Genomic DNA, 22,452 nt, shown 5'->3' on the forward strand with positions numbered 1-22,452 from the left:
CATGCCTGCTGCTTCATTAGAGCACAGCGACGACTGCTCTTTGGTGAGGCTGCTCGCTGCACACAAAGTAGGTTGCCGTTTTGGGTAAATACAGCGGCGTACGAGTGCTGTGAAAAGTCATTGAATCAAGATGAAAGTGGAATTTCAAATTGATGGAGAAAGGAGAAGGGCAATGCAGCAGCTTCAAAGAATCGAAAGAAAACGTTTGAATTGTTGCCACATCATGGGAAAAACATGGACATGCGCACGCACTGCCAGACGCGCACAAAACGCAAGTACAAACGGGCAGCCAGATGCGCGGAAAAACAAGGCTGGAAAATGCATTTTGTAATGTTACCAGCCGCCACCACAAAAAAATGGTTCAGCACTCACACTTAGCACAATAAATGAATATAATTTCCGTAATAAACTGCATTTAGACTAAAACAAACGCTTCGAGGGCTCCTGCTCTGCCTCGGAGCTGGCATCCACGGGACGTGCCACCTCAATGGTGTTGATCCGTAGCATGGTATTGGGCGAACGCTGAAAGTTGATTCTCATGTACTGTTTCCTGCGCTTCTTCTTGAAGTGTGTCTTCGTGTGGGTGAGGGTCTTCTCGACAACGGTGGCCTTCACCGTCACCAGACCGGGCTCCAGGATGGGGCGTCCAATAAGTGTGAAATCGCGAGCACCGGCCAGCAGCACCTTGTCCAGGCTGATCTCGTCGCCTGTTGTGGGCGGCCAGTAGCCCTCGACGAGGATGATGTCGCCGGCGGTGATCTTGAACTGTTTACCGCACAGATGGACCACGGCAAAGAGGCGGCCCTGCTCCTGTTTGGCAACCTGCTGATTGACTCTCTCGCAGATGCTGAGGCATTCCTTCTGCTGATCCTTGGCGACAGCTGCCACGTCAATCGGTGCGACTGCGGCGGCAGCAGGTTTGTTTTGTTGCCACAAAGCCGGCGCAAGACTCAAGCAACGCATGGCGCCTGGTAGTAGGTGGAGACATTGGGCATGGTTATGTCACATTTTTTGGAGTTATTTATGTTGCTGACTTACCCGTCAGCGTGGATGTTTGTGTCGCGGCTTGGCGTAGCACTTGCCTCATAGTGTGCGAAAGGAACGACATGGTTTTACGTTCCTTTTAACTTAAAAATACATACAATTTCTCAGCGAAATCGGCGAAATCTTCAGAAAATAAGCGCGGAACAGCTGTTGCAACAGTGTGATGAACGCGGAATTATCGATAAGATATACCGTCAGACCCTCAAAAATATACCAAAATATACCATTTCATTTTAGAAATATATAAATAAAAACATATATAGATTATATTCCTCGATGTTGATGTTCTATTTGATATTAATAGCTTCCAAAAACTTGTAACACGGAAACTATAATTTAATCCGATTGAAGAATCAATTTGGCTTATTATAAATACTCCTTTTCACACACGAAAGCGTTTGTACCTGACAGTACAAGCCAAGCCTAATCAATCTATAAATGAAAAACGATTATATTAATTTAGCAAACAAGAAGCTAAGAGAAAATCATGTTTTTAAATATCTTAGTTCGTCCGTTCCTTCCTTTTGCTTTTGTGTGGCAGAGTGTTGTCAAATTGATGCGATGCTACTCATAATGTCGATATTGCAAGCCTTAAAATAGGCATTATTTTCCAAATGTTAAATTGTTTAAATAGAGGGGGGTTTGATGGGCTAAGGGCTTACATTTCCTTAGTATATTTACGGTATATATGGCATATTCCGGTATATTTCTAAGGGTCAAAATATATTTCTGCTTCAAATTTAGCAACTTAGCAACCTTATTTTGACTTTATAAACAATTTTAAAACCGCCTGCACGTTTGGAAACGAGAAAAATAATTTCCCAGTAAGATAATTTTAAATTAAAAACTATGGCTGAAACAGAGAAAATCGAAGTACGCGACATTACGCGCATCGAGCGCATTGGCGCCCATTCGCACATTCGCGGTCTGGGCTTGGACGATGTCCTCGAGGCACGTGCTGTCTCTCAGGGCATGGTGGGGCAGAAGGACGCCCGCCGTGCCGCTGGCGTCGTGGTGCAGATGGTGCGCGAAGGAAAGATTGCCGGTCGCTGTATTCTGCTCGCTGGCGAGCCGAGTACCGGCAAAACTGCCATTGCCGTGGGCATGGCCCAGGCTTTGGGCACAGAGACGCCATTCACCAGCATGTCTGGCTCGGAGATCTACTCGCTGGAGATGAGCAAGACGGAGGCGCTGTCCCAGGCCCTGCGCAAGAGCATCGGTGTGCGCATCAAGGAGGAGACCGAAATCATCGAGGGCGAAGTGGTGGAGATCCAGATCGAACGCCCGGCCACCGGCACCGGGCAGAAGGTGGGCAAGGTGACCCTGAAGACCACCGAGATGGAGACCAACTACGACCTGGGCAACAAGATCATCGAGTGCTTCATGAAGGAGAAGATCCAGGCCGGCGATGTCATCACCATTGACAAGGCATCCGGCAAAGTCAACAAGCTGGGGCGCAGCTTCACACGTGCCCGCGACTACGATGCCACCGGCGCTCAGACACGCTTCGTGCAGTGCCCCGAGGGTGAGCTACAGAAACGCAAGGAAGTAGTCCACACCGTGACGCTGCACGAGATCGATGTGATCAACAGTCGCACCCATGGCTTCCTCGCTCTCTTCTCTGGCGACACTGGCGAGATCAAGCAGGAGGTGCGCGATCAGATCAACAACAAGGTGCTGGAGTGGCGCGAAGAGGGCAAGGCCGAGATCAATCCGGGTGTGCTGTTCATCGACGAAGTCCACATGCTGGACATTGAATGCTTCTCGTACTTGAATCGTGCTCTGGAGTCGGACATGGCTCCGGTGGTGGTGATGGCCACCAATCGCGGCATTACACGCATTCGCGGCACCAACTACCGCAGTCCCCATGGCATACCCATCGATCTGCTCGATCGCATGATCATCATTCGCACCGTTCCCTACTCGGAGAAGGAGGTCAAGGAGATTCTGAAGATTCGCTGCGAGGAGGAGGACTGCATCATGCACCCAGATGCGCTGACCATCCTCACACGCATCGCCACCGACACCAGTCTGCGCTATGCCATCCAATTGATAACCACCGCCAATTTGGTGTGTCGCCGTCGCAAGGCCACCGAAGTCAACACCGAGGATGTCAAGAAGGTCTACTCGCTGTTCCTCGACGAGAATCGTTCCAGCAAGATCCTGAAGGAGTACCAGGATGACTACATGTTTAGCGAGATTACCGAAAAGGAGGAGGAATTCGCCTCAGTCGGAGGAGGCTCAAAACGTCGCTCGGAGGCTGGCGGCGGAGGCGGCGATGCCCAGGCCATGGAGCATTAGTTTTTAGTCCTTCCTTCCCAGCATACTTACACACCCCCAGTACATTCTAATTTCTATTTGCTTGTTCAATAAACAAGTCTTTTACTTGTATCTAAAAATAATTTTATTTTGCATTTTTATTTCGTGTTTTTTGTTTCTCTTGCTATCAATGAAGGACTAACTCTCTCTGGGCAGGACATTCTGTGAGCATGTGAAAAAATATATCGTATAAAATTGTCTTTGTAGCTTAGATTTAAGTGTCGTCGGGGTCGGGTTTGGGGTGTGAAAAAGCAAGAAAAACATAAAAAGAAATTTAAGTTACGATTCCTCCGCGATTTATCATACAAGTGGGCCTTAGTGGGTCTTAGCTAGATGTTGAGCTGTGTAAAGGGCGAGCGGGCGGTGTTATTAAAATATAATACACAATTCTATATCATATTTAAGACTTGGTTTTTGCTTGCCAATGCGCTAAGGGCAGCACAAGACAGCTGAAAGTACAGAGAAAATCAAGGCTCCATTTTCACATCTCGCCATGTACTTTTTATGTTGTATTGGGGGGGATAGTAACTCCTCCGCTTTGACTAGTCAATCGATATTTGCGAGTGTGTGTCTGAGTGTTTAACAAATCTCTCCGGTTACAGTGTGGCATAATTATTTTGGTAGAGAATTACATTGATTTGAAGCTCGTCCTCCTTTTTACTGCGTCTTGCTCTTGGCGCCAGTGACGTCTTCGTTGCTCCTGGAGCTCTTGCGCGTAAAGTGGCGATAGCTTTGATAGAAGGCCATCCAGATCAGCAAGTAAATGAAGCCATAATAGTTGACGGCACCAAAGACAACGATCCAACGCTCGTACTTGAGGAACACAAAGGCCGCCAGGCACCAGCCCATGAAGACAATGTTGTAGGATTTAAGAGCCACAAAATAGAGCACTTTGTACATGTCCGAGTTGTTCAGGAAGTGTCCATATTGAGGCAGCACAACCTTGTCGTAGAAGTTAGTGATCTGAAAGCAGGAAAACTTTAATTTGTGGGCCAGTTTTTGAGGGAGTTTCCACTCACCTGTTTCTCTGTGGTGACAACAATGTACTCCATGACGAATGCCATGTAGTAGCCACTGTGATAGCCATGCCAGATGGCCAGGAAACCCAAAGCTGCCCCGTAGCTGATTGTGCGATTGTTGAGGAACCTCAAACGCTTGTAAATGTACTGCCCCACCCATTGGTTGGTGTTCACATTGAAGCTCTGCACGTAGTGCTCCATGGTGTTGCCCGTTTCAAGGAGGATCAGCTTGACGTTGCTGCAGCCCGACCAATCCGGCTGGCCATGCTCATCCTTGCCCTTGTACGAGAAGCCAATGTAGATGAGAGCGCCCTCGGTGAGCAGCCAGCAGGAGATGTACTTGTACAGGCAAAACTTGGCCCAAAAGCCGAGCAGATAGATCCGCTTGATGAAGCCCACCTGGGCAAACTCTGGGGTAAGGAAGTACGAGTCGGGCAGGAAGCTGAGTCCCACCTGGCAAACGATTAGATAGAAGACGCCGGTGGCCAGGCGACGCATGCCCGCCTCCACATTGCCCTCGTGCTGGCGGTAATCCCCGTTGATAAACTTCTGGTAGCGACGGAGGGGAAACTGTGGTCCTATGAGGAAGCCGCTGGGGAAGTACGCGAATGCCAGGAGCTCCAGCAGCGAAGGCACCTGCGGCAGAGCCGTTTCCTTCTGCTCATTGGACAGCGCCTCCGGGGCCTTGAGGCCGTCGGAGACGTCAAAGCCGAAGCCGATCATGCGCAGCACCAAAATGCAGTGGGGCATCGTCCAGAGGATGTCGTACTCGTTGCTGGACGTGAAGAAGTAGCCCAGCAGCAGGTAGGTCATGTGGAACACAAAGTTCAGGCCAATCATTAGCTTGATGTTGTGCCGCAGGAACAGCACCAGCAGATATGTGACGAGGATGCCCAGCAGCGAGTGATATGTGTCCGCGCCGTAGTTGAAGTAGCAGAGACCAGCTCCACAGCTGAAGAAGAATATGTGATGCAGCGTCTTGAAGGGCACCTCTGCAATATATTTGGTGTACACTGCAGCGATGGGATAGCCTAGAAGCGGGGGGAGAGGAGAGGACATTATTCTACTTTTTTGTCCATAAAGCACTTGGAGTACTCACCAGCCATAAGTGTCAGCAGCAGACGCAGTGCCTCTGGGGTAACGCCCCCCACATTGGCAATGGCGCCCATTAGGCCCGCATCGGACGGTTCCTCCTCTATATATTTCGTCATTTTTGGCTGACTGAAATCTGGCCAAAGAGACAGCAAACGCAAAGGCAAAGGGTTCTTATCAGTGATAGTTATGGCTGTGGCTCGCGTGGTTTAGTGGTTCAATGTGCCCCCCCCAGGCTTATCACATTTAATTGTTATTGTTGTATATTACGCAAACTGATTGTTTCCTGATCGCCGAGAGCAGAGCACAGCGAAGAGCGCAGAGAGAAACGAAGCAGTGCAACAATGATACAATCGAGCGCACTTGGTCAGGGTCAGTGGAAGTTACGATATCTGAGCCACAACCTGCTGGGCACCACAGTGACGCACTTGTGGTCACGACGAACACTTTAATATTTGATAACTTATTGATTTGATTGCTGGTTAGGGAATACTAACAAATAGCGCGTCGCCCAAACCAACAAGTTTTTTGTTACCTAAAACAACGACTGGAAGCCAATTCTGAGCGTGCCTGTGAATGGCAAATTCAAAAAAGTAAACAAGAAATCTGTGAAACTTTTACACCCTCTCTATGTGGCACACCTTGCATAGCTCTGGTATCTTTCAGTATTTCTAGTATATTTTATGACTCACCCTGTTGCGCTTATTCACCAATGTAGAAAGTGTGTAATTATACAGGGTAAAACCAATTTTGTGTACATTTTATTGAAATGGTGTTGTTTAAGCCATATTTCATAAACAATATAATACGAATGAGTACTTAAAACTAGCCAATCATCTACAAAATTGACTCGTTTATCCAATAAAAGTACACGAGTACTGCCGAGGGTGCAAACTGGCTCCAAATTCCAAAACGAATATAAACTTTGAGGAATATAATTTCGCATCAGGTAAACTGCCTTACATTTAGTTCGTTGTTTATTGCACCAGCGCAGGGCGACAGACAGCAACTAAGCCAAATTAAATGTATTTTGTTTAGAGTTATAGCAAGCCAAATTGAGTGTCAAAGTTCAACGAAAAGTCATCTCCACTGGCAGCCGAACAGCCGAAGAAACTAAAAAGCGTCAGAACCAAGTTCGCCTCTGGGTACGTACGTGTCACTTAATTGGAACAGCTTGTAATTTCACTTTCTTTCCGCCCCCTTAGGCCGCGAAGAGTGATTCAATTAATGCAAAACTGGCACACACCGGGAGCAACATGCGCCGCACCAATAACTATCCCTACCAGCCGCTGAACCAGCAGCCACCTGGCCCAGGTCCGGCCAGCCATGATGCGCTGGAGGCGGAGAACGAGCGTGCCGCCGAGGAGCTGAAACAGAAAATTGGCGCCCTCAAGTCGCTGACCATTGATATTGGCAACGAGGTGCGCTACCAGGACAAGCTACTGCGCGGCATAGACGACGACATGGATCGCACATCGGGGTTCCTGGGCAACACAATGACGCGCGTCGTCCGGCTGGCCAAACAGGGTGGCGGGGCCAGACAGATGTGCTACATGTTCCTCTTTGTGCTCGTGGTGTTTCTGTTGCTCTGGCTGACGCTAAAGTTCAAATAACAAAGCTCGGCCGCTGCTATTTTCTAAAATATATACTTTCAATCTTAATTAATTAGTTGGAGCAACAAAGCTTTGTTCAAAGTACAAAAGATACGCACACACGGGTGCACACACACACACATTAAGGTAGAATTTGAGGATTTTGTGGTGACGGAGGGACACGCTTTCTTGGACTCGCTGCCCATATGCGATGATGATTCACATAATTTTGTGGGCCTATAGCTAAAATATGTTAATTTATATAATTGGCGGCTATGCGTGGAAGGTTTTCATCTTTTTATTGCGTCTACTGGAATCGGGAAGTTCCAGATCCTCGTCCTCCACATCGTCACTGCACACATCATCCTCGCTCTGCAGATCGGCATAGCCATCGCCGTTCATGGCACCTTCCATGGCACGAACTGTGGGAAGGCAAGTCGAGTTAGTGGGTTGCTCCTCCGCATCCAGCTACCACTTACTCTGCTGATCCAGTTGGATGTTCTGTTTCTTGATCTCATCAATGTCTTTTTGATTGTCGTTGATTTTCTTCCTCATTGTCTGTATGCATTCCGTGGTCCTCTTGAGTATTTGAGCACGACTAGCCTGTGAAAGAGTCTGATCCAATTACTGTGTCCGAGGGAAACACCTAACTGTTGCGCTTACCTTTTCACCCTTTAGCGTGGGCACAGCCTCTCGCAGATTGGTGAAGCTCTCCTTGATGTGATCTCTTCTCCGTCTCTCCAGTGCGTTATGGTGTGCTCTCTTCTCGGCCTTGAATTATTTATTTAGGAATTAGTCAGCATGGTCAGTGAGGGAGGTGTGGGGTTACAACTACATGTGCGTGTTGTTTATCAACAAAAGACAACGTGCGCAGGTGCAGGGTATATTAAATGCAAGGTTTGGCAGTCGAATGTATTGACTCCCGCTCTCGCTAACCGTGCTTCAATCACACTAAAAACACCTGAGAGTTGGTGTCTGAGAGAGAGCGATGGCTACCTTCTCGTTAATTTACCCTCCGCATTGCGTTTTTCTTCTTCTTGCGTTTGCTCTCTTTATAGCTGTTACCTGTGTAAAATTTGCTGTATTCGTGTGACGAGACGAGCCCAACCCCGTATCCGAGTCGCCATCGTCCTGGAAGATATGAATTAATGTTGTACAACTTTGTATGCATATATACATTAGGTATACATATACATCTGTTTATATGTACTTTAATGTATTTTACAATTGCTTACGTCACTCTCAATATCGATATCTCTGTCATCATCGCTCATACTCATGGCTGGTACAGTTATTGTGTCGTCTAGCCAGCACAAGGGCGCACTTGATTGATTCTATTCGAGAGGGGCCCGAAGATTGGTAGTAATGCTGCAACTTCTTGTTGTTGTTGTTAACTGTAATTGTCAGATATTTTTGTTGTTGCTTCCAGCGCACGTTCTACAAAACGAATGCGGTCGCTGTGAATGGCAGGGCTGGAGAACTACCGAAAGTGAAGTGGATTCTACAGGTCCCTAGAGAATGATCTTCTAAGACCTTAATTATACTAAAGCTGCTTGAAAAATCATGCCTAAGCGACGCAAATAATTAATTATTAAACATAATTTAAGTTTTACGGTACATTTACAGTATGTTTTGGAAATGCAAGGGTATATTTGGGTATATTTCCGAGGGTCTGTCGGTATATTGTATCGATAATTCCGCGGTCACAGCCATTAATTTTTATTTCTTTTCCATTTTCCAAGACAATTTTTACTTATTTCATGGCTTTTCCAACAACAAGTGCACAGCAAGCCGAAACGAACCGAAAGATACTTGAGGACATCCAGACCAAAAAGCAGCTGCTTGCTGGCGGGATAATTAACCTGGGACTGAGCAACGCAAATCAGGTGCGCACGAGGATTTCTGCAAAGGAGGCCTTAAGTATTTTTGTTTTACTCTCGAACATTGTCATTATAGATGCCCTCTCCGCAGTTGCTCGGCCAGCCGACAGTAGCACCTGAATTCCTACCGCAGGGCGTGGGCTTACCCACAAATGCCACGCCGCCCCGTTCCGCATTTAACCCTACCAGTTCCACCACTTTGGGCTTCTTTATCCCCCAAGAATCGTATTTTGGAAACAGCTTCATTCCCGTGCTGCCTCGCCTGGAGCCCTTGCCCACAACCACGACCACTCCCACGACGCCCGTCAGCCACATTGCACCCAAATAACCGAAACTCATACACTAAACCATGGCCCGCCTCAAGCTGAAGAAACTGGAGGAGTATCTCCAGTGTGTCGATGGATTCGAGAAGCCGAAGATCATGCTGGAGCAGTATCCAACTCCACCGCATATAGCCGCCTGTATGGTGCATCACATACAGGCCCAGCATGACGACATTGAGGGGAAATTCGTCGGAGACCTTGGCTGCGGTTGTGGCATGCTGAGCATAGGCGCCACTCTGCTCGGTGCGCAGCTGACAGTTGGCTTTGAGCTGGACGGAGATGCTGTGGACATCTACAGGAACAATGTGCAGGAAATGGAGCTGCCAAATGTGGACTGCGTGAGGACGGATGTCCTGCAGCTGCCGGGCAGCAAGTGGGAGAAAACATTCGACACAATCGTCATGAATCCGCCCTTCGGGACAAAGCACAATGCCGGCATGGATATGCGCTTTCTAGAGGCAGCTCTACGATTGGCCACAGGAGCGGTCTACTCATTGCATAAGACTTCCACACGGTAAGTGGTTGCCATTAGCAGTCCTATCGGCTTTAGTGATTTGTCTTTCTTCTCCTTTGGCAGTGCCTACATCCAGAAAAAGTCTCTGGAGTGGGGTGCCAGCGGCTCTGTGGTGGCCGAGCTGAGGTACAACATCGAGGCCAGCTACAAGTTTCACAAGCGCCAGTCCAAGGACATCGAGGTGGACTTCTGGCGGTTTGACATCAGCGGCAAGGATTAGCCTGCGCCGCGCCGCGTATGCATTTTCTTTGGACATTACATTTATAATTTACAAACATTTATAGCATTATAGGATGGAAAGCATTTAAATAGAAACTCTTCACTCTTTTACTCCACGTTGAAGACGACGCCCTGGGCGCAGGCCAGCTCACCGGAATGGTTGACGGTAATGGTGGCACGCTTGCAGTACTGCTTCCAGGCATCCGAGCCCGATTCGCGACCGCCGCCGGTGGCCTTCTCTCCGCCGAATGCACCGCCGATTTCAGCGCCATTTGTGGTGGTGTTGATGTTCACGATGCCGCAGTCGGAACCACGAGCGCCGATCCACTTGAACGCCTGACTGATGTCCTCGGTGAAGATGGCCGAGGAGAGACCCTGCTCCACTTCGTTGTTCCAGGCGATGGCCTCATCGACATTCTTCGCCTTCAAGACATACACGATGGGCGCAAACGTTTCGCGATGCACAACGCTGGCATCGTGCGCCAGTCCCGTGATGACGGTGGGCTCCACATAGTAGCCAGAACGCTCCAGCACTTTGCCGCCAAACGCCACAGTTCCGCCCAATGCCTTGGCCTCCTCAATCGTCGTCCTGTAGTTGTCCACATTCTGCTGCGTATGCACGGGGCCCACCAACGTCTGCGCATCCAATTGGTGTCCAATCCTGGGTATCAGCTGCTTGTACTTGGCCACCAAGGACGTCACGAACTGGTCATGCAGCTGCTCGTGCACGATGATGCGCCTGGTGGTGGTGCAGCGTTGTCCGCTGGTGCCAATGCAGCCAAAGAGTGCCGCATCCAGCGCCATTTTCACATTGGCAGACGAATCAATGATCAAAGCATTGTTGCCGCCCAGCTCGAGGATCACTTTGCCAAAGCGTCGCTGCACCTCCACGCCCACATCTTGGCCCGTCTTGCAGCTGCCCGTAAAGGACACGAGATTGACGCGCTTGTCCCCGACCAGAGACTGGCCGACATCCGTGCCGCCCTGGCAGAGCGTCACGACGGGTGGCAGATTGTTGCGACGCAGGACCTCGGCTACGATTTTGGTGGTGGCCACCGAGACCAGCGGCGTGCTGGGAGCGCCCTTCCACAGCACACTGTTGCCGGTGGTCAGAGCAATGGCCGCATTCCAGCCAAAGACGGCATTGGGGAAGTTGTAGGCGGAGATCACACCGACCAGTCCGAGGGGACGCCAAGCCTCCAGAATCGTATGATCTGCCCGCTCGGAATTAATCAGTTGGCCCGAGTAGATGCGCGACAGACCCACGGCATAGTCGCAGATGTCGATAAACTCCTGCACCTCGCCCTGACCCTCGCTGTAGATCTTGCCCACCTCCAGGGAGACCAGCTTCCCGAGGGGCTCCTTGTACTTCCGCAGCTCGTCGCCGATTTGACGCACGATCTCGCCACGTACTGGGGCGGGCACTTGACGCCACTGCTTGTAGGCCTCCACGCCCAGACCGATGGTCTGCTGCAGCTCCTGGACATTGCCTTGACGCACTTTGGCTATGGCTTGGCCGGTGCCGGGATCGTAGCTGGTGATGGTCGGACCACGGCCTTGCCAATGGCCTGAATAGACGCCGGGATTGTTGCGCTCCAGGCCGAGCTCCTTGAGGAAACTGTACTCTGGCTGATCGATCAGATAGGATGTGGATGCGGAGGAGGCCAGGCGGTTGTGTCCGCGACCGGCCAGCCTCGTTAGGTGTCTCAAATGTGCGATCATGCTGGAGGCGAGAGAGAGCGAGATTTATGGATTACTGATTACGCCCTGATACGCCGCTTATCGAGCTCCGCCTGGTTATTGCTTGTTTACTGGAAACTTTTTCGTGGTCTGACACCCCCCGCAGAGCGGCTACCAACCACTGATAGCATCCCACTTTAAACTACTCACATTGTGTGCGCCCCAAAGTGTCTTTTGTATCCTCGTCTGTCCACGTCGCTGGTCAATTATCAACTGAATGCGCCGAGTGCTTAACGGGCACCTCTCTCTCTGCCGCCCGGTCATTGAAGAGGCCAGCTTATCGCTAGAATAAACTGAATTAAATGCAAAGAGAGGGGATCACGGCAAAGAGCCGGCGGTCTTATCAGGCTATATAAATATGTGTGCAAATGTGTGCTTATGTATTTATAGGATGCATACAAAATTGTATAAAATACTTTTAGGCGGCAAGCAAGTGGCTTTATTACTTAGAATTTAAATATAATTTTATAAAGATTTAATCAAGGATGTATTTTAAATATTAAAAGTGAAATTTATCAAGCTAATAATCAAGTTAAATTTTTATAAATTAGTAGAGCACTTACAGAACAAAAAATACTTGAATTTGTGGTACTTTATACTTAAGTTTCAAAATGTAAAATACATTTCCACCGAGAGTGAAATTGTAAAAATTAAGTCTTTCCCACTTACATGATAACATTATAATACGATTACTTATATATTACTTATATTTACTAATATAAGAAATATAATTCACATTTGAATTAATTTATAAAGTTAAAAATTAAATGGATTTTTTTTAATTTAAAAGGTTTTGTATTCTGATACTTTTATATTTAAATACAAAAAATTGTTTCTAAAATAATATCAATATACATTTAAAACAAAATATTTACTTGAAAAATGTTTTATAATTTATTTTTAACGTGTTAACAGTGCTACACGATTTATATTTATTTAAGTCCTTCCATTTTTATTGCTGTCTTGGTTCTGTTACCCTGACAACCCATGAACTTAGTCAAATGTTTGTTCGTTAGCTAAAAGTTCACCCACTTTTGGCTGCATGTAAAATTGTTAATTCACATTAAAACTAAAGAAATATTTAAGCAAGCAACATGGAAGTACTGGAAGAGGGTAATTTAATGGATCGAGTGCCCATACTTCTGCAACGAGATCTAGAGTTTTATCAGGTAGGACCCATTGGCAGTAATTTTATAACTTAATTCTAAAAACTTTACTCTTCACAGACACATCAGCGTGTGCTGCAGGAGCCCGTTTGTTCGGGTGTTGTGGGTGGCAAATTGGATTTTCCACGGTATGCATCCTTTGCAGCAATCAAATTGATACGTTGGTAGGTATATTTGGAGTAGCAAATATCTCTGAGATTTACTTAAAGAAACTCTTTAAAGGTGGGAGGATGAGTACTTTGCTTCGTATCGAAAACACTCGGGACTTTTGCATACCGAAAAGGAACTGAATGAAGGAGATTTTGTAAGATTCGATTGCTGATCAATTTATAGCTTCATTCTCTATGATTTCCTCCTCAGACTAGTGCCACTGTCAAGGCCTCTGATCCGGATAAGTTCGTTCAGCTCGTATGCCGTTCAGCTGACATGCTTCTGGAGCATGTCCATCGCCTGTCGCAGGAGTCCTTGGATCATGCTGATCTCTCTGTGCTGACGGCCACCATTGGCGCTGCTTCGCTGGTGAAGAACTCGCTGAGTGTCTACATGCAGGCGGCCACCACGACGATTGTGCCGCCCAAGGGCGATGAGAAGGGCGGCGCCCTCAAGCTGAGCTTCAAGCAATATGCCCAAATGTCGGAGGCTTTGGCAGAGCGTCTTCTCGATCTGCACTGTCGCCTGCTGCTGCTGTACATCATGCAGGATGCCGACTGTCTGCACTGGGAGGACACCCAACCGTTCTTTGAGTCCGAGCGGGGCTCGTACACCGTGCAGATGTGGTGGCACTATATGCGTGGCTCCAAGACGGATCTATGGAACTCGGTGCCGCCAAAAATGGCCCAGAAGATTTTCGCGGGTATGCTGAACGAGACGCTCAGTGTGCTGACTGTTCGCTACACACAAATCGTGACGAGTGTCGCTCGATCGCAGCTTCACCTGACGGACATTTGCAACATGCTGCTCTGCATTGCCGAGCTGCTGCCGCACATCTGCGAGAGCGGCGAGGCATATGTGGGTCTGCAGTTGAGCAACCAAAGCGTCATCCTGCGGGACATACATGCCAAGTGCCGGGAACTCTTTTACTGTCTGCTGCTGCGTGGTGCACCCCTGGGTGTGCTCTCCAAGGTACGAACTAGATCCTTATGAGAAGAGACTCTAAAGCGACTCTGTTTTCCCCAGGTTTTCCGTAAGGGTCTCGACAACATGGAAATGTTTAGCTCTCGCCATGGCCTGCCCAGTGCCTGGATTATATTTGCCTTGCCCCGCTACTTTCCCAAGGAACAATCCTGCCAATGGGTCACTGAATTTGCTGATCTCACCACCAACACTGCAATTTCGTTGGATCTGCGGGTTCTACTGGCATTTCCAGAGGCCGATTGGTCGTTTCTGTTGAAGATTCTGCTGATGCGAGACGCCTTCCTCACTGGCATCATCATAAGACATTTGATGCAGCATTTACCCTCATCGGAGAACTTCAAGAATGTGGCCAAACATTCGTTCACCAGTGCCGAGGGCGCGCCACCAAAGTGTGAGGCGTTTCTATGCCGCGGCGAGTGCTTCAATGTCACCGAGTCCATAGCTGGGGATATAGGTGAGGCATTGAAACAGAGTTAAACGATTGCTAGAACACGAAATTTCAGACCCTGTGGGACAGGCCAACTATCAGATTGTCCTCTCGCTCACCTACTTGGTCGTGGCCGTAGGCAAGGCGGTGGACATCAAGTCCTGCCTCATCAAGACCCTCGAGGAGCATGCGGTGGCTGGCTGGAGCGATTGCCTGGACAAGCGGCAGGTGTGGAACCAGAAGCGTACTCCCTGGCTGGAGGCCATCATGCATTTCGTTTATCCCGTGCTCGACTGTGTCGTGGAGATGCTCATCAATGCCGTGGAGAATGGCGCGAGCATGTACCAGGCCATGTCCCTGGCTCTGACTTGTGTCTCTGAGATCTGGGATTGCATACCCGAGGGTTTGTACAAGATCACCTCACTGCTGCAGGACATTATACCAGTTTCCACGAGACCCTTGGGCGATTCAGTGCTGCTGCAGGTGGTCTTTGCTGCACTCTACACGGAGCTGATCAAGACAGCCGAGCTGCATGAACAGGGTGAGTGGAGGAGTGACTTTGAGGCACCCAAAAACTAATTTAAAATTCCCTCAGGCAAAAATGTAGACAAAGCTTCCATTTGCTATTCAATATCGGAGGCCATTTGCTCCATTGACGAGGACGACAAGCACACGGACCAAATCGAATTGTTCCTCAAACAGGCCAAGGAGAGCATCAATCTGGACACGGACTTTGGTGGCACGCCCGGAGGCAGCAATCGTGGCGCTGGCGGCATGAGTGCCGTGAGCACCGTCAAAATGGATGACCTAACGAATGCCGAATCGGATCGACTCAGCCATAGTCCCCCAAACAACTATGCCATGGAGCTGGATGTGGGCATTGCCGACTACATAGCCGAGGTGCTGGCTAGCGATGTGCTGACCACAAACATAGGCAAACAGGCCCTCAAGGTGGTCTACAATTATCTGAAATTCAACAGGGATTGGCTGCTGGAGCAACTGGGCACCGGCGACAATGATCCCAGTCCCTTTCAGGGTGTCCAGGGACAGAACATCAAGGAGGGACAAACGTCGGTGCTCAAGTCCATGTTTTACATTGGCAACACTCCGTTTGATCAGCTGCTGACTGGCTCCCTGAAGATCGACTACGTGAGTTGGCTGCAAATGCCGCTGTCCCTGAATCCAGAACGAACCTGGCTGCACTTGACGCGTCGCTGTGACTTCCAGGAGGACTCAAAGCTGGCGCTGCCAGAGGTGGCCATGGTGGCTGGCATTACGAAGATAATGAAGCGGCGCAAGGAGTTTGCCAAGTAGCGTGGAAAGGGCAGTGGAGCCATCATTAGCAGCCCCCTCCTTGCTGGCTGTGAATTATGTTGTTGATGGCAAAAGGCACTGGGGAGAGCCTCTCTCTCTCCGTTTCTGTGTCTTTGGATGTCATTAACGCCGCATAATGCAAACACAAGTCGCATGCTACGGGCAGGAGGGGCACCGGCACCGGCACCGTCACCGTCACCGAATGCACAACACAATAAGCGAGGCGACACGGAGCAGCAGGGCGCTAAAAAAAAATAATATTTACATCTCCTTCAGCATTGCCATCTCTCCCCCATTCCAAAGTTAATGTTTGAGGGGATGCGGGGAGACCTACTGCCGAAAATGTTTTTGTCCACACTCTGCGTACTTTGCACTTGGCACTTGGCAATTGCTCAGCAGCCTCTCCAGGCCGTCTTTAGAGCCGTCTTCCCGGCGTTGCCACCGCCTCCTCAGCGCTGCTCTTGCAGCCAGTTATGAAAATTACTGAAACGTAGCCAACCTGGGGTTAGTGGTGGGGGAGGAGCGAAGCAGAGTACCAGCACACGATGAAAGCACAAACACACCACACACACACACACACACTCTTAGAGAGACGCACACACACTCATAAGCAGGAGAAACACACACAGGACAACGTGACAAATAAAATCAAGCTAGAAAGTAGAGTAGGAGAAAGCGGCAGGATAATGACGACAGGGCCAATGCGCTGCTAGCGAGGATTAGGCGGCAAATACAATACTTAAAATACAAATAATCAGCTTGAGCTTGATGCAAGTAAGAATGAATTAAGGCTTTAAAGTTGTTTAAAATATTTTAAAATAATTTTAAAACCAGTAGCAAAATGAATTTGTCTAGTCTACAAAATCAAATTGAAAGCCTTTTAGCTGTAAGAAAATCCACTTTAACATCAAATATGTAAGACCCCTAGGGTTTATTAAGCCCCTAGAATATTAAATGACAGTTTTAGATATATTACAGATATATTTAAATAATATATAATCCAATCTTTCCTGGGAAGACGTATGAGAAAATGCAACACATTGAAAGTACTTTATCCGTAGGCAAATTGAACTTTAAATCTAAACCCTAAAAACAACGCTGAATAAATGCTTCACCGGAATAAAACTTTCCAAAATTTCTAGTGCTAAAAAGCTTCACAAATCGCCACCCAAAAATCGCACTAAAATGGATTCGCCTCTCTAAAAATCTCTATCAAAAATTCCACGCTCCTCTTCAATTGAATTCACAGCTGAAAGCGTTCCAACAAAAAAAAAAAAACAAAATAAATACAAAATAAAAGCTGAAATAAACACGAAGCGAACAAATCCTTTGTGAACAAATCAACTCGACTCTTTCAGTTGCAGCGCCAGCCCCATTGGCTGACTTTGGCTACAAAGTCGGGGCAGCCCCAGCCGCAGCGGCGACTCCCGGCAAAACGGCAACGACAACGACAACGACAACGACGATTGCCCCATGGTAGCTCCGTTCATTCTGTTGGCACTGCCAGGAGCGTGCGGACGTTCGTTGTTTAGAGGCCCAGACCATAAAGTCAAGTGGCAACCAAAAACTTCAAAAAAATAGAACCCAAAAGAACACAACAAAAAATACAAAACGAAAGAAGAAATTGAAGTGAACTGTGAGACGTGCGGGAGTAAAGTGCGAATGGTAACGGTAATTTGCAGACATTAGTTGCCACACGAACACACACACACACACACACATAGTGATTAAATGCTCTAAAAGAGAACGAGGAAGCTGAAGTGTCACTGGGACTGAACATTACGCATACGCAGCGTATGCCCCAGGTTAAATGTTGAAATTTAAAACCTTAACGAGCTGCCAAAGTGATGCTGCTGCTGTTGGTCGTTTAGAATTCTGCTTTGGAGATACGAGTGGGCAAGGACCTTTTCGTATGCGAGGCACGCAGTTGATTTTGTGTGTGTGATGGCGATACGGCTCTATGATTGTGATATTAGCCTTATTCCGGCTACACCAGCGTCCAACAATTGAACAGGAAATCTAATAGAGAACTGTGAACAGAGGTAGTAAGCCATGAGCCAGCTACAAATGCAACAGCAACAGCAACAGCAGCAACATCGCCGTGGACACCGTCACCATCGTCGCCGCCAGCCCCCAGAGCCATGCGAGTGTTTGCGTCCTGTGATAAGGGTTTTTGGTCTGCTGACTTCATTCGGTAAGCTCAAGTTTCTGCAAAATGCACGAGAAATAATATAAATGTGAGCACAGGTGGAGTACTCTTCTACCTAAACCTGCTAAGCCCCCTCCCAAACATAATGCCAATCATGGAGACGGGGGAAGAACAATCTCATGGAATGGGGCATGATGTATGTGCATGAATAAATGCATGTTGCATGCTTCTGTTATGTCGCTGTTGCCATAGGTTTATTCCTAACAAATTGTGAGCAATATTTGTGTATAGAAATGCAGCAGGATATGTGGGGCTTGGCCATACAATGAAAATTCTGAGCAGATAATAGGGGAATATGCTTTGCAATAAATTTATTTTCAATAAGCAACATTTCTGCATGGATTTCTTTAGATTGATTGTGTTTTACTTATTCGCAGATTTAGTTCTTCTAAAACTGCATTTTAACTGCCCTTCTTTTGGCACTTTCTTTGCAATTTTTGTCAGCACTTGGATCATCAGTCTCTTCCATCATATCCAACAATATAATCTTCTATCTACATATATTCTTTTATTTATGAGGCAACTTTAACGTCCAGCTGCGGCAGCCATCAAACTTGACTTAAACGCTTATCATGGCCAATCAGCAGCAGGGACCAGAGTCAGTCCCCGAATGACCCTTAATGTGTTTAAAATACTGGAAAATCTGTGGCTCCCTTGTCAGCATATTCGTATGATAAATGGCTGGCTGCAGCATAACAAAAACTTTGGGGTCAAGTTCAAACTAATTTCCTTACAAATACTTGTGGGGGGCGACCCCGCTCTCTATTATGAGTGCAGCAGCAAGCAGCGTACAAAAGAGAAAAAAAACCAATTCTTGATAGTTCATAAACCCCGAGGCATGGTAGAGTGAGGAGCAAAATCCTGTGTCGGTGCCATTAACGAGGCATTGGCCTTTATGCAGCTTGCAGCTCACAATTCGCATCCTGTGCCAAAAGCAGCTTGCCCCCTCTGAAACTTTTCCATACGCTCCACAAGGTGCTTGTTGTTGGCGCCTTTTGGCGCCAGCCATTTTGCCACCCTAAGCCACTGGCCAACAGGGGCAGAATCTATTTCCTCCAACCATCTCTTTCAATTATCCAGATAATTTTTTTGCATGTTTTTCGTTCGATTCTCGATTCCCAGTTTTATTCTGTTCACAGCATTTAATGTAATTGGTTTGGTTTCGGTTCTGTTTGGTTCGGTTTGGAGTATCCACTGAAATATGGCAGAAATAAATGTGTTCCCTCTAACTGGTTTAATCTGATTTGTTTTTCGCGGCTTGGCATAATAAAAACAACTTAATTAGATTGAGTTTTTGTGTGGTTTAGGCCTGAATGGGTCGAGTCATTGTTTCAGCCCATATCTTACGCATTGAAAGTGGTCGACGGATGAAACAAACGGGAACAGGGAACGGGGAGCCACATAATATGGTCAGAATATGAATATTTGAGCGGGTTGCTTTAGCAGTTTGTAAATGATGAATCCGTTGTGTATTCCCCTACTCTGAAAACTCGTCAAACACATTTCGCCTTGCCTCAGTGGTTTCCTATTACATTTTATGGCCCTGAGCTTAGTGGACAAAAAAGCCTCAAACTCAATAAATATGCTTATAAATATATTTGCCTAGACACAATCACATTATTTTATGGGATATAGGATAACCAAAAACAGGATACCCCAAGCTTCCACCCAAAAACAATTCTCAAGCCATTTTTCATTCCAGTTATCTGCGGTGTGGGCGTCGATGTATATATGCATGGCTTCCAGGCGGGACTCTATATACTGTAAGCCATGTGCCAAGCGTGAAATCCTCCCCTTGAGCAGTGCGTTAATTTCTGGTCAGTTTTTCAGCTCTTCTGGTGATGTTCATCGAGGTCAAGTGGCTGGTTACGCTATTCCTGCAGCTCCAATGTTCCGAGTGAGTACATAACCATTCATATAACTATATTTATGATTTCGATTTTAATTGCTTCCAGGGAAAACTATCAGAGGAGCTTGAGAGGGTCCTGCGGCTGCTTGGGCTGCTGGCGCGTGTCGTGCGCCTTCTGCGGCGGTTGGCGACCCACGCCCATCTATGCGATTATTGGCATCTGCCTGATACTCTATCCGCATAATCTGTGGCTCAGCTATGTGGCTGGCATGTTCCTGCTGCTGCTCGGCCTCCTGCGACTCTGCACTCTGCTCCGATTCAGTCCTGCCAAAGACGAAGGCCTCCTGCCGCAATGCGACTTTGAAAAGTGAGGAAAGAGAAGCAAAAACTTTGCTTTGTATTTAATTGTTTGCTTTCTGCTTGTAGGGTGTCCAGTTTTTTGGATAATATGGAGGATGACTTTGCGGAGGTTAGTGCCTCGCAAACAGTCTTGGACCAGGAGGACGATGAAGACGACGGCGACGAGGAACCCACCATTGACGATGATGTTTGCTAATAGTTAAGAAGTTATGAAATTAATGCTTAAGTTTCACTATTCTAATTCATTTATGAGAATGGGAAACCATTAGCATTAATATTAATCAGGTTTCAAAAGGCTCAATGAGAATCATAAGCGAAACACTCGTATCTTGTTTTGTTAGTTTTCGTTCCATTTTTGCTTTGTCGAAGGTTAATTTTTCGCAAGTAAAAACTTCATTATAACGTTCGTCTCTGGGTACTTGTCGTTCTGCTCAAATTGATGTGTTCTGAACGGTTTCTGTTGTCTCTTCTGATCTCATTTGATTAGATTTGATTTGATTGCCTTAGAAGCGCCTCACAACGTTCTCCCTCGCTTCATTTGGTCGAAGGTCTCTCCCACAGTTCTTGTTCCCTTTTGCCCAAGTGAAAAATTCATTTTAATTTAGTTTTTTATTTGACTTTGTGGCAAATGGATTTCCCACATGACTGAATGCCAAGAGAATGGGCTGCTGGTCCCGACCAATCCACTTCTCTTCTACTTCCACAAAAGCTCGCTCAAGGCCCTCGTCCTCGTCGTCGTCTTCATTGGACTCATCATTGGACTGTTCATTCGAAAAGTAACGATGGTGTCCATAATCACCATGGTGTCCATGATGCTGTCCGTAATCCCCGTGATGTCCATGGGAAGGAGCTCCTGGATAGTAGGCTCGATATGAATGCCAGCCTGGGTAACCTGGTGGGCCGGGGGGGCCAACTGGACCAACTGGGCCAACTGGGCCAACTGGGCCTTGAAAACCGGGATAGCCCTTAGCGCCTGGATGTCCTTTTGGCCCTGGATCTCCCTTGGAACCCTTCATTCCTGGATACCCTTTGAAGCCTGGTGGACCCACTGGCCCAGGTGCTCCTGGTGGCCCTGGTGGTCCCGGAGGGCAATTGCAATGATGAGACGGCTGTGGATACGGATAGCCATGCGGCGGATATGGCGAATGATGGTGATGATGATCGTGATGATCGTGGTCCGGGGTGATGATCACTTCATGCGGTGGTGATGGTGGTGGTGGTGGAGCTGGAGCCGGAGCGGGATTGCCGGTCATCAGCGTGATGTGGCGTGGTCCAAAGGTGTCAGTCTCTGCCTCAGTAACTGCAGGCAGCAGCACACCCAGGGCAAATATAATCCAGTAATTCGGAAAGCAAACTCTTAAACGCGACTTCATTCTGCAAACTAACCCAAAATCAGATCATCAGCAGCTCTTTTATATCCCAGAGAGAATGGCGAGTGGTGGAGAATCAGTCAAACTACCGTTGGTGTAGCTCATTCTAAGATTTATGTATTTGTCTGGCGATTATTGTCTTGTATATTATTGTCCATGCAAATGCCTCTTCTCTCTTAAACTAAGCCAACTATTAATAAGTTTATCAAATGTATGTGTGCTGGATTTGCATAAAACTCAATGAATGAATGAATGGGTTCTCTTTTGCTTTGCTAAAAGAACTTTCACAGGCCAAAGCCCCCTTGCTAAAGAGCCATGAAAAGTGAATGCGTGAGCGAATTGATGAGTGCTAAATGACAAAATCAAATACCAAAAAAAAAAGGGGAAATATGTAAGCATTTCGAATTCTTAATTTAATACACTTTGACTTACTTGCTGTAAACTACCAAAAGACTCTTAAGACTCACAATTGACAATTTTCCACTCCACTCCATGCCAAAGAAAAAGCTTTATTCTTCATCTATTTCTTGTTGCTGCTGTTTTGGTATGAATTCTTTATTATTCCTTTTGTTATGTGTGTGTGTGAATTGGAGCCCCGCCCACAAAAAACTTTAACAGAATTCTCGTTTTGTGGGCAGTTAGATCTCTCCTAACAAATACTCACGCTTCAGTCTAAAACTTTTAGTTACTGGGGGGTGGGAGGGAGGATTGGGAGGGACTTGCTGTAACATTTCTTCGAGTTTTTCTTGTTTGCTCTTTTAACATAACATACACATACTCGTATGTACATACATGTGTCTGTAAATAGTTGTAACTTTTAAAGTTCGTTTTTATTTGCCTTGGTTTTGTTTTTGTTTTTTTTTTTTTTTTGGTATCTTCTC

The 22,452-nt window shown here is 47.2% G+C and overlaps 11 protein-coding genes across 13 annotated transcripts in view; 6 read left to right on the forward strand and 5 right to left on the reverse strand.

The window, feature by feature from the left end:
- Window positions 1-373: 373 nt before the first annotated feature.
- LOC117579639 (39S ribosomal protein L21, mitochondrial) lies at window positions 374-1,203 on the reverse strand. The gene is made up of 2 exons (XM_034265616.1): window positions 1,039-1,203; window positions 374-968 (listed from the first exon to the last, which is right to left on the reverse strand). The coding sequence occupies exons 1-2, from the start codon at window positions 1,106-1,108 to the stop codon at window positions 421-423; spliced, it is 618 nt and encodes a 205-aa protein (XP_034121507.1). The 5' UTR covers window positions 1,109-1,203; the 3' UTR covers window positions 374-420.
- A 593-nt stretch (window positions 1,204-1,796) lies between these two features.
- Window positions 1,797-3,418, forward strand: LOC117579634 (ruvB-like helicase 2). Its single transcript, XM_034265608.1, has one exon. The coding sequence runs from the start codon at window positions 1,894-1,896 to the stop codon at window positions 3,343-3,345; it is 1,452 nt and encodes a 483-aa protein (XP_034121499.1). The 5' UTR covers window positions 1,797-1,893; the 3' UTR covers window positions 3,346-3,418.
- A 457-nt stretch (window positions 3,419-3,875) lies between these two features.
- LOC117579635 (lysophospholipid acyltransferase 5) overlaps window positions 3,876-22,452 on the reverse strand; it is a 64,950-nt gene continuing 46,373 nt past the window's right edge. Inside the window, exons 1-4 of one of the 2 annotated variants that reach the window (XM_034265609.1) lie at window positions 5,745-5,975; window positions 5,482-5,610; window positions 4,383-5,413; window positions 3,876-4,326 (exon numbers count right to left, since the gene is read on the reverse strand). In XM_034265609.1, the coding sequence (XP_034121500.1) occupies window positions 4,021-4,326; window positions 4,383-5,413; window positions 5,482-5,593 (1,449 nt within the window). In that variant the 5' untranslated portion in view covers window positions 5,594-5,610; window positions 5,745-5,975 and the 3' untranslated portion in view covers window positions 3,876-4,020. Of the gene's footprint in view, window positions 4,327-4,382; window positions 5,414-5,481; window positions 5,611-5,744; window positions 5,976-22,452 lie in introns of those variants that run through there. The other variant, XM_034265610.1, reaches the window with a different exon arrangement.
- LOC117579643 (BET1 homolog) lies at window positions 6,242-7,142 on the forward strand. The gene is made up of 3 exons (XM_034265623.1): window positions 6,242-6,423; window positions 6,513-6,619; window positions 6,680-7,142. The coding sequence occupies exon 3, from the start codon at window positions 6,731-6,733 to the stop codon at window positions 7,085-7,087; it is 357 nt and encodes a 118-aa protein (XP_034121514.1). The 5' UTR covers window positions 6,242-6,423; window positions 6,513-6,619; window positions 6,680-6,730; the 3' UTR covers window positions 7,088-7,142.
- Window positions 7,107-8,497, reverse strand: LOC117579641 (protein max). Of its 2 annotated transcripts, XM_034265619.1 has the most exons (5): window positions 8,302-8,493; window positions 8,132-8,197; window positions 7,730-7,837; window positions 7,546-7,669; window positions 7,107-7,488 (listed from the first exon to the last, which is right to left on the reverse strand). In XM_034265619.1, the coding sequence occupies exons 1-5, from the start codon at window positions 8,344-8,346 to the stop codon at window positions 7,340-7,342; spliced, it is 492 nt and encodes a 163-aa protein (XP_034121510.1). In that variant the 5' UTR covers window positions 8,347-8,493; the 3' UTR covers window positions 7,107-7,339. The 2 variants fall into 2 exon arrangements, with proteins under 2 accessions (XP_034121510.1, XP_034121511.1); XM_034265620.1 differs by lacking the exon at window positions 8,132-8,197 and having other exon boundaries at window positions 8,302-8,497.
- Window positions 8,757-9,360, forward strand: LOC117579642 (SOSS complex subunit C homolog). The gene is made up of 2 exons (XM_034265621.1): window positions 8,757-8,952; window positions 9,023-9,360. Exons 1-2 carry the CDS (start codon window positions 8,827-8,829, stop codon window positions 9,272-9,274), a joined length of 378 nt encoding a protein of 125 aa, XP_034121512.1. The 5' UTR covers window positions 8,757-8,826; the 3' UTR covers window positions 9,275-9,360.
- On the forward strand, window positions 9,263-10,093 carry LOC117579638 (rRNA N6-adenosine-methyltransferase METTL5). The gene is made up of 2 exons (XM_034265615.1): window positions 9,263-9,783; window positions 9,847-10,093. Exons 1-2 carry the CDS (start codon window positions 9,296-9,298, stop codon window positions 10,001-10,003), a joined length of 645 nt encoding a protein of 214 aa, XP_034121506.1. The 5' UTR covers window positions 9,263-9,295; the 3' UTR covers window positions 10,004-10,093.
- On the reverse strand, window positions 10,022-12,015 carry LOC117579633 (putative aldehyde dehydrogenase family 7 member A1 homolog). Its single transcript, XM_034265607.1, has 2 exons — window positions 11,893-12,015; window positions 10,022-11,725 (listed from the first exon to the last, which is right to left on the reverse strand). Exon 2 carries the CDS (start codon window positions 11,722-11,724, stop codon window positions 10,111-10,113), a length of 1,614 nt encoding a protein of 537 aa, XP_034121498.1. The 5' UTR covers window position 11,725; window positions 11,893-12,015; the 3' UTR covers window positions 10,022-10,110.
- Window positions 12,690-16,105, forward strand: LOC117579644. Its single transcript, XM_034265624.1, has 7 exons — window positions 12,690-12,911; window positions 12,969-13,072; window positions 13,131-13,212; window positions 13,269-14,030; window positions 14,085-14,496; window positions 14,546-15,010; window positions 15,065-16,105. The coding sequence occupies exons 1-7, from the start codon at window positions 12,837-12,839 to the stop codon at window positions 15,781-15,783; spliced, it is 2,619 nt and encodes an 872-aa protein (XP_034121515.1). The 5' UTR covers window positions 12,690-12,836; the 3' UTR covers window positions 15,784-16,105.
- On the forward strand, window positions 17,318-20,475 carry LOC117579645. Its single transcript, XM_034265625.1, has 5 exons — window positions 17,318-17,977; window positions 19,695-19,755; window positions 19,815-19,889; window positions 19,948-20,208; window positions 20,268-20,475. Exons 1-5 carry the CDS (start codon window positions 17,836-17,838, stop codon window positions 20,395-20,397), a joined length of 669 nt encoding a protein of 222 aa, XP_034121516.1. The 5' UTR covers window positions 17,318-17,835; the 3' UTR covers window positions 20,398-20,475.
- Window positions 20,798-21,574, reverse strand: LOC117580513 (collagen alpha-1(I) chain). Its single transcript, XM_034267105.1, has one exon. The coding sequence runs from the start codon at window positions 21,572-21,574 to the stop codon at window positions 20,798-20,800; it is 777 nt and encodes a 258-aa protein (XP_034122996.1).

This window comes from Drosophila guanche, unplaced genomic scaffold, assembly GCF_900245975.1.
Source record: "Drosophila guanche unplaced genomic scaffold, DGUA_6, whole genome shotgun sequence".
NCBI classification, from domain to species: Eukaryota; Metazoa; Arthropoda; class Insecta; order Diptera; family Drosophilidae; genus Drosophila; species Drosophila guanche.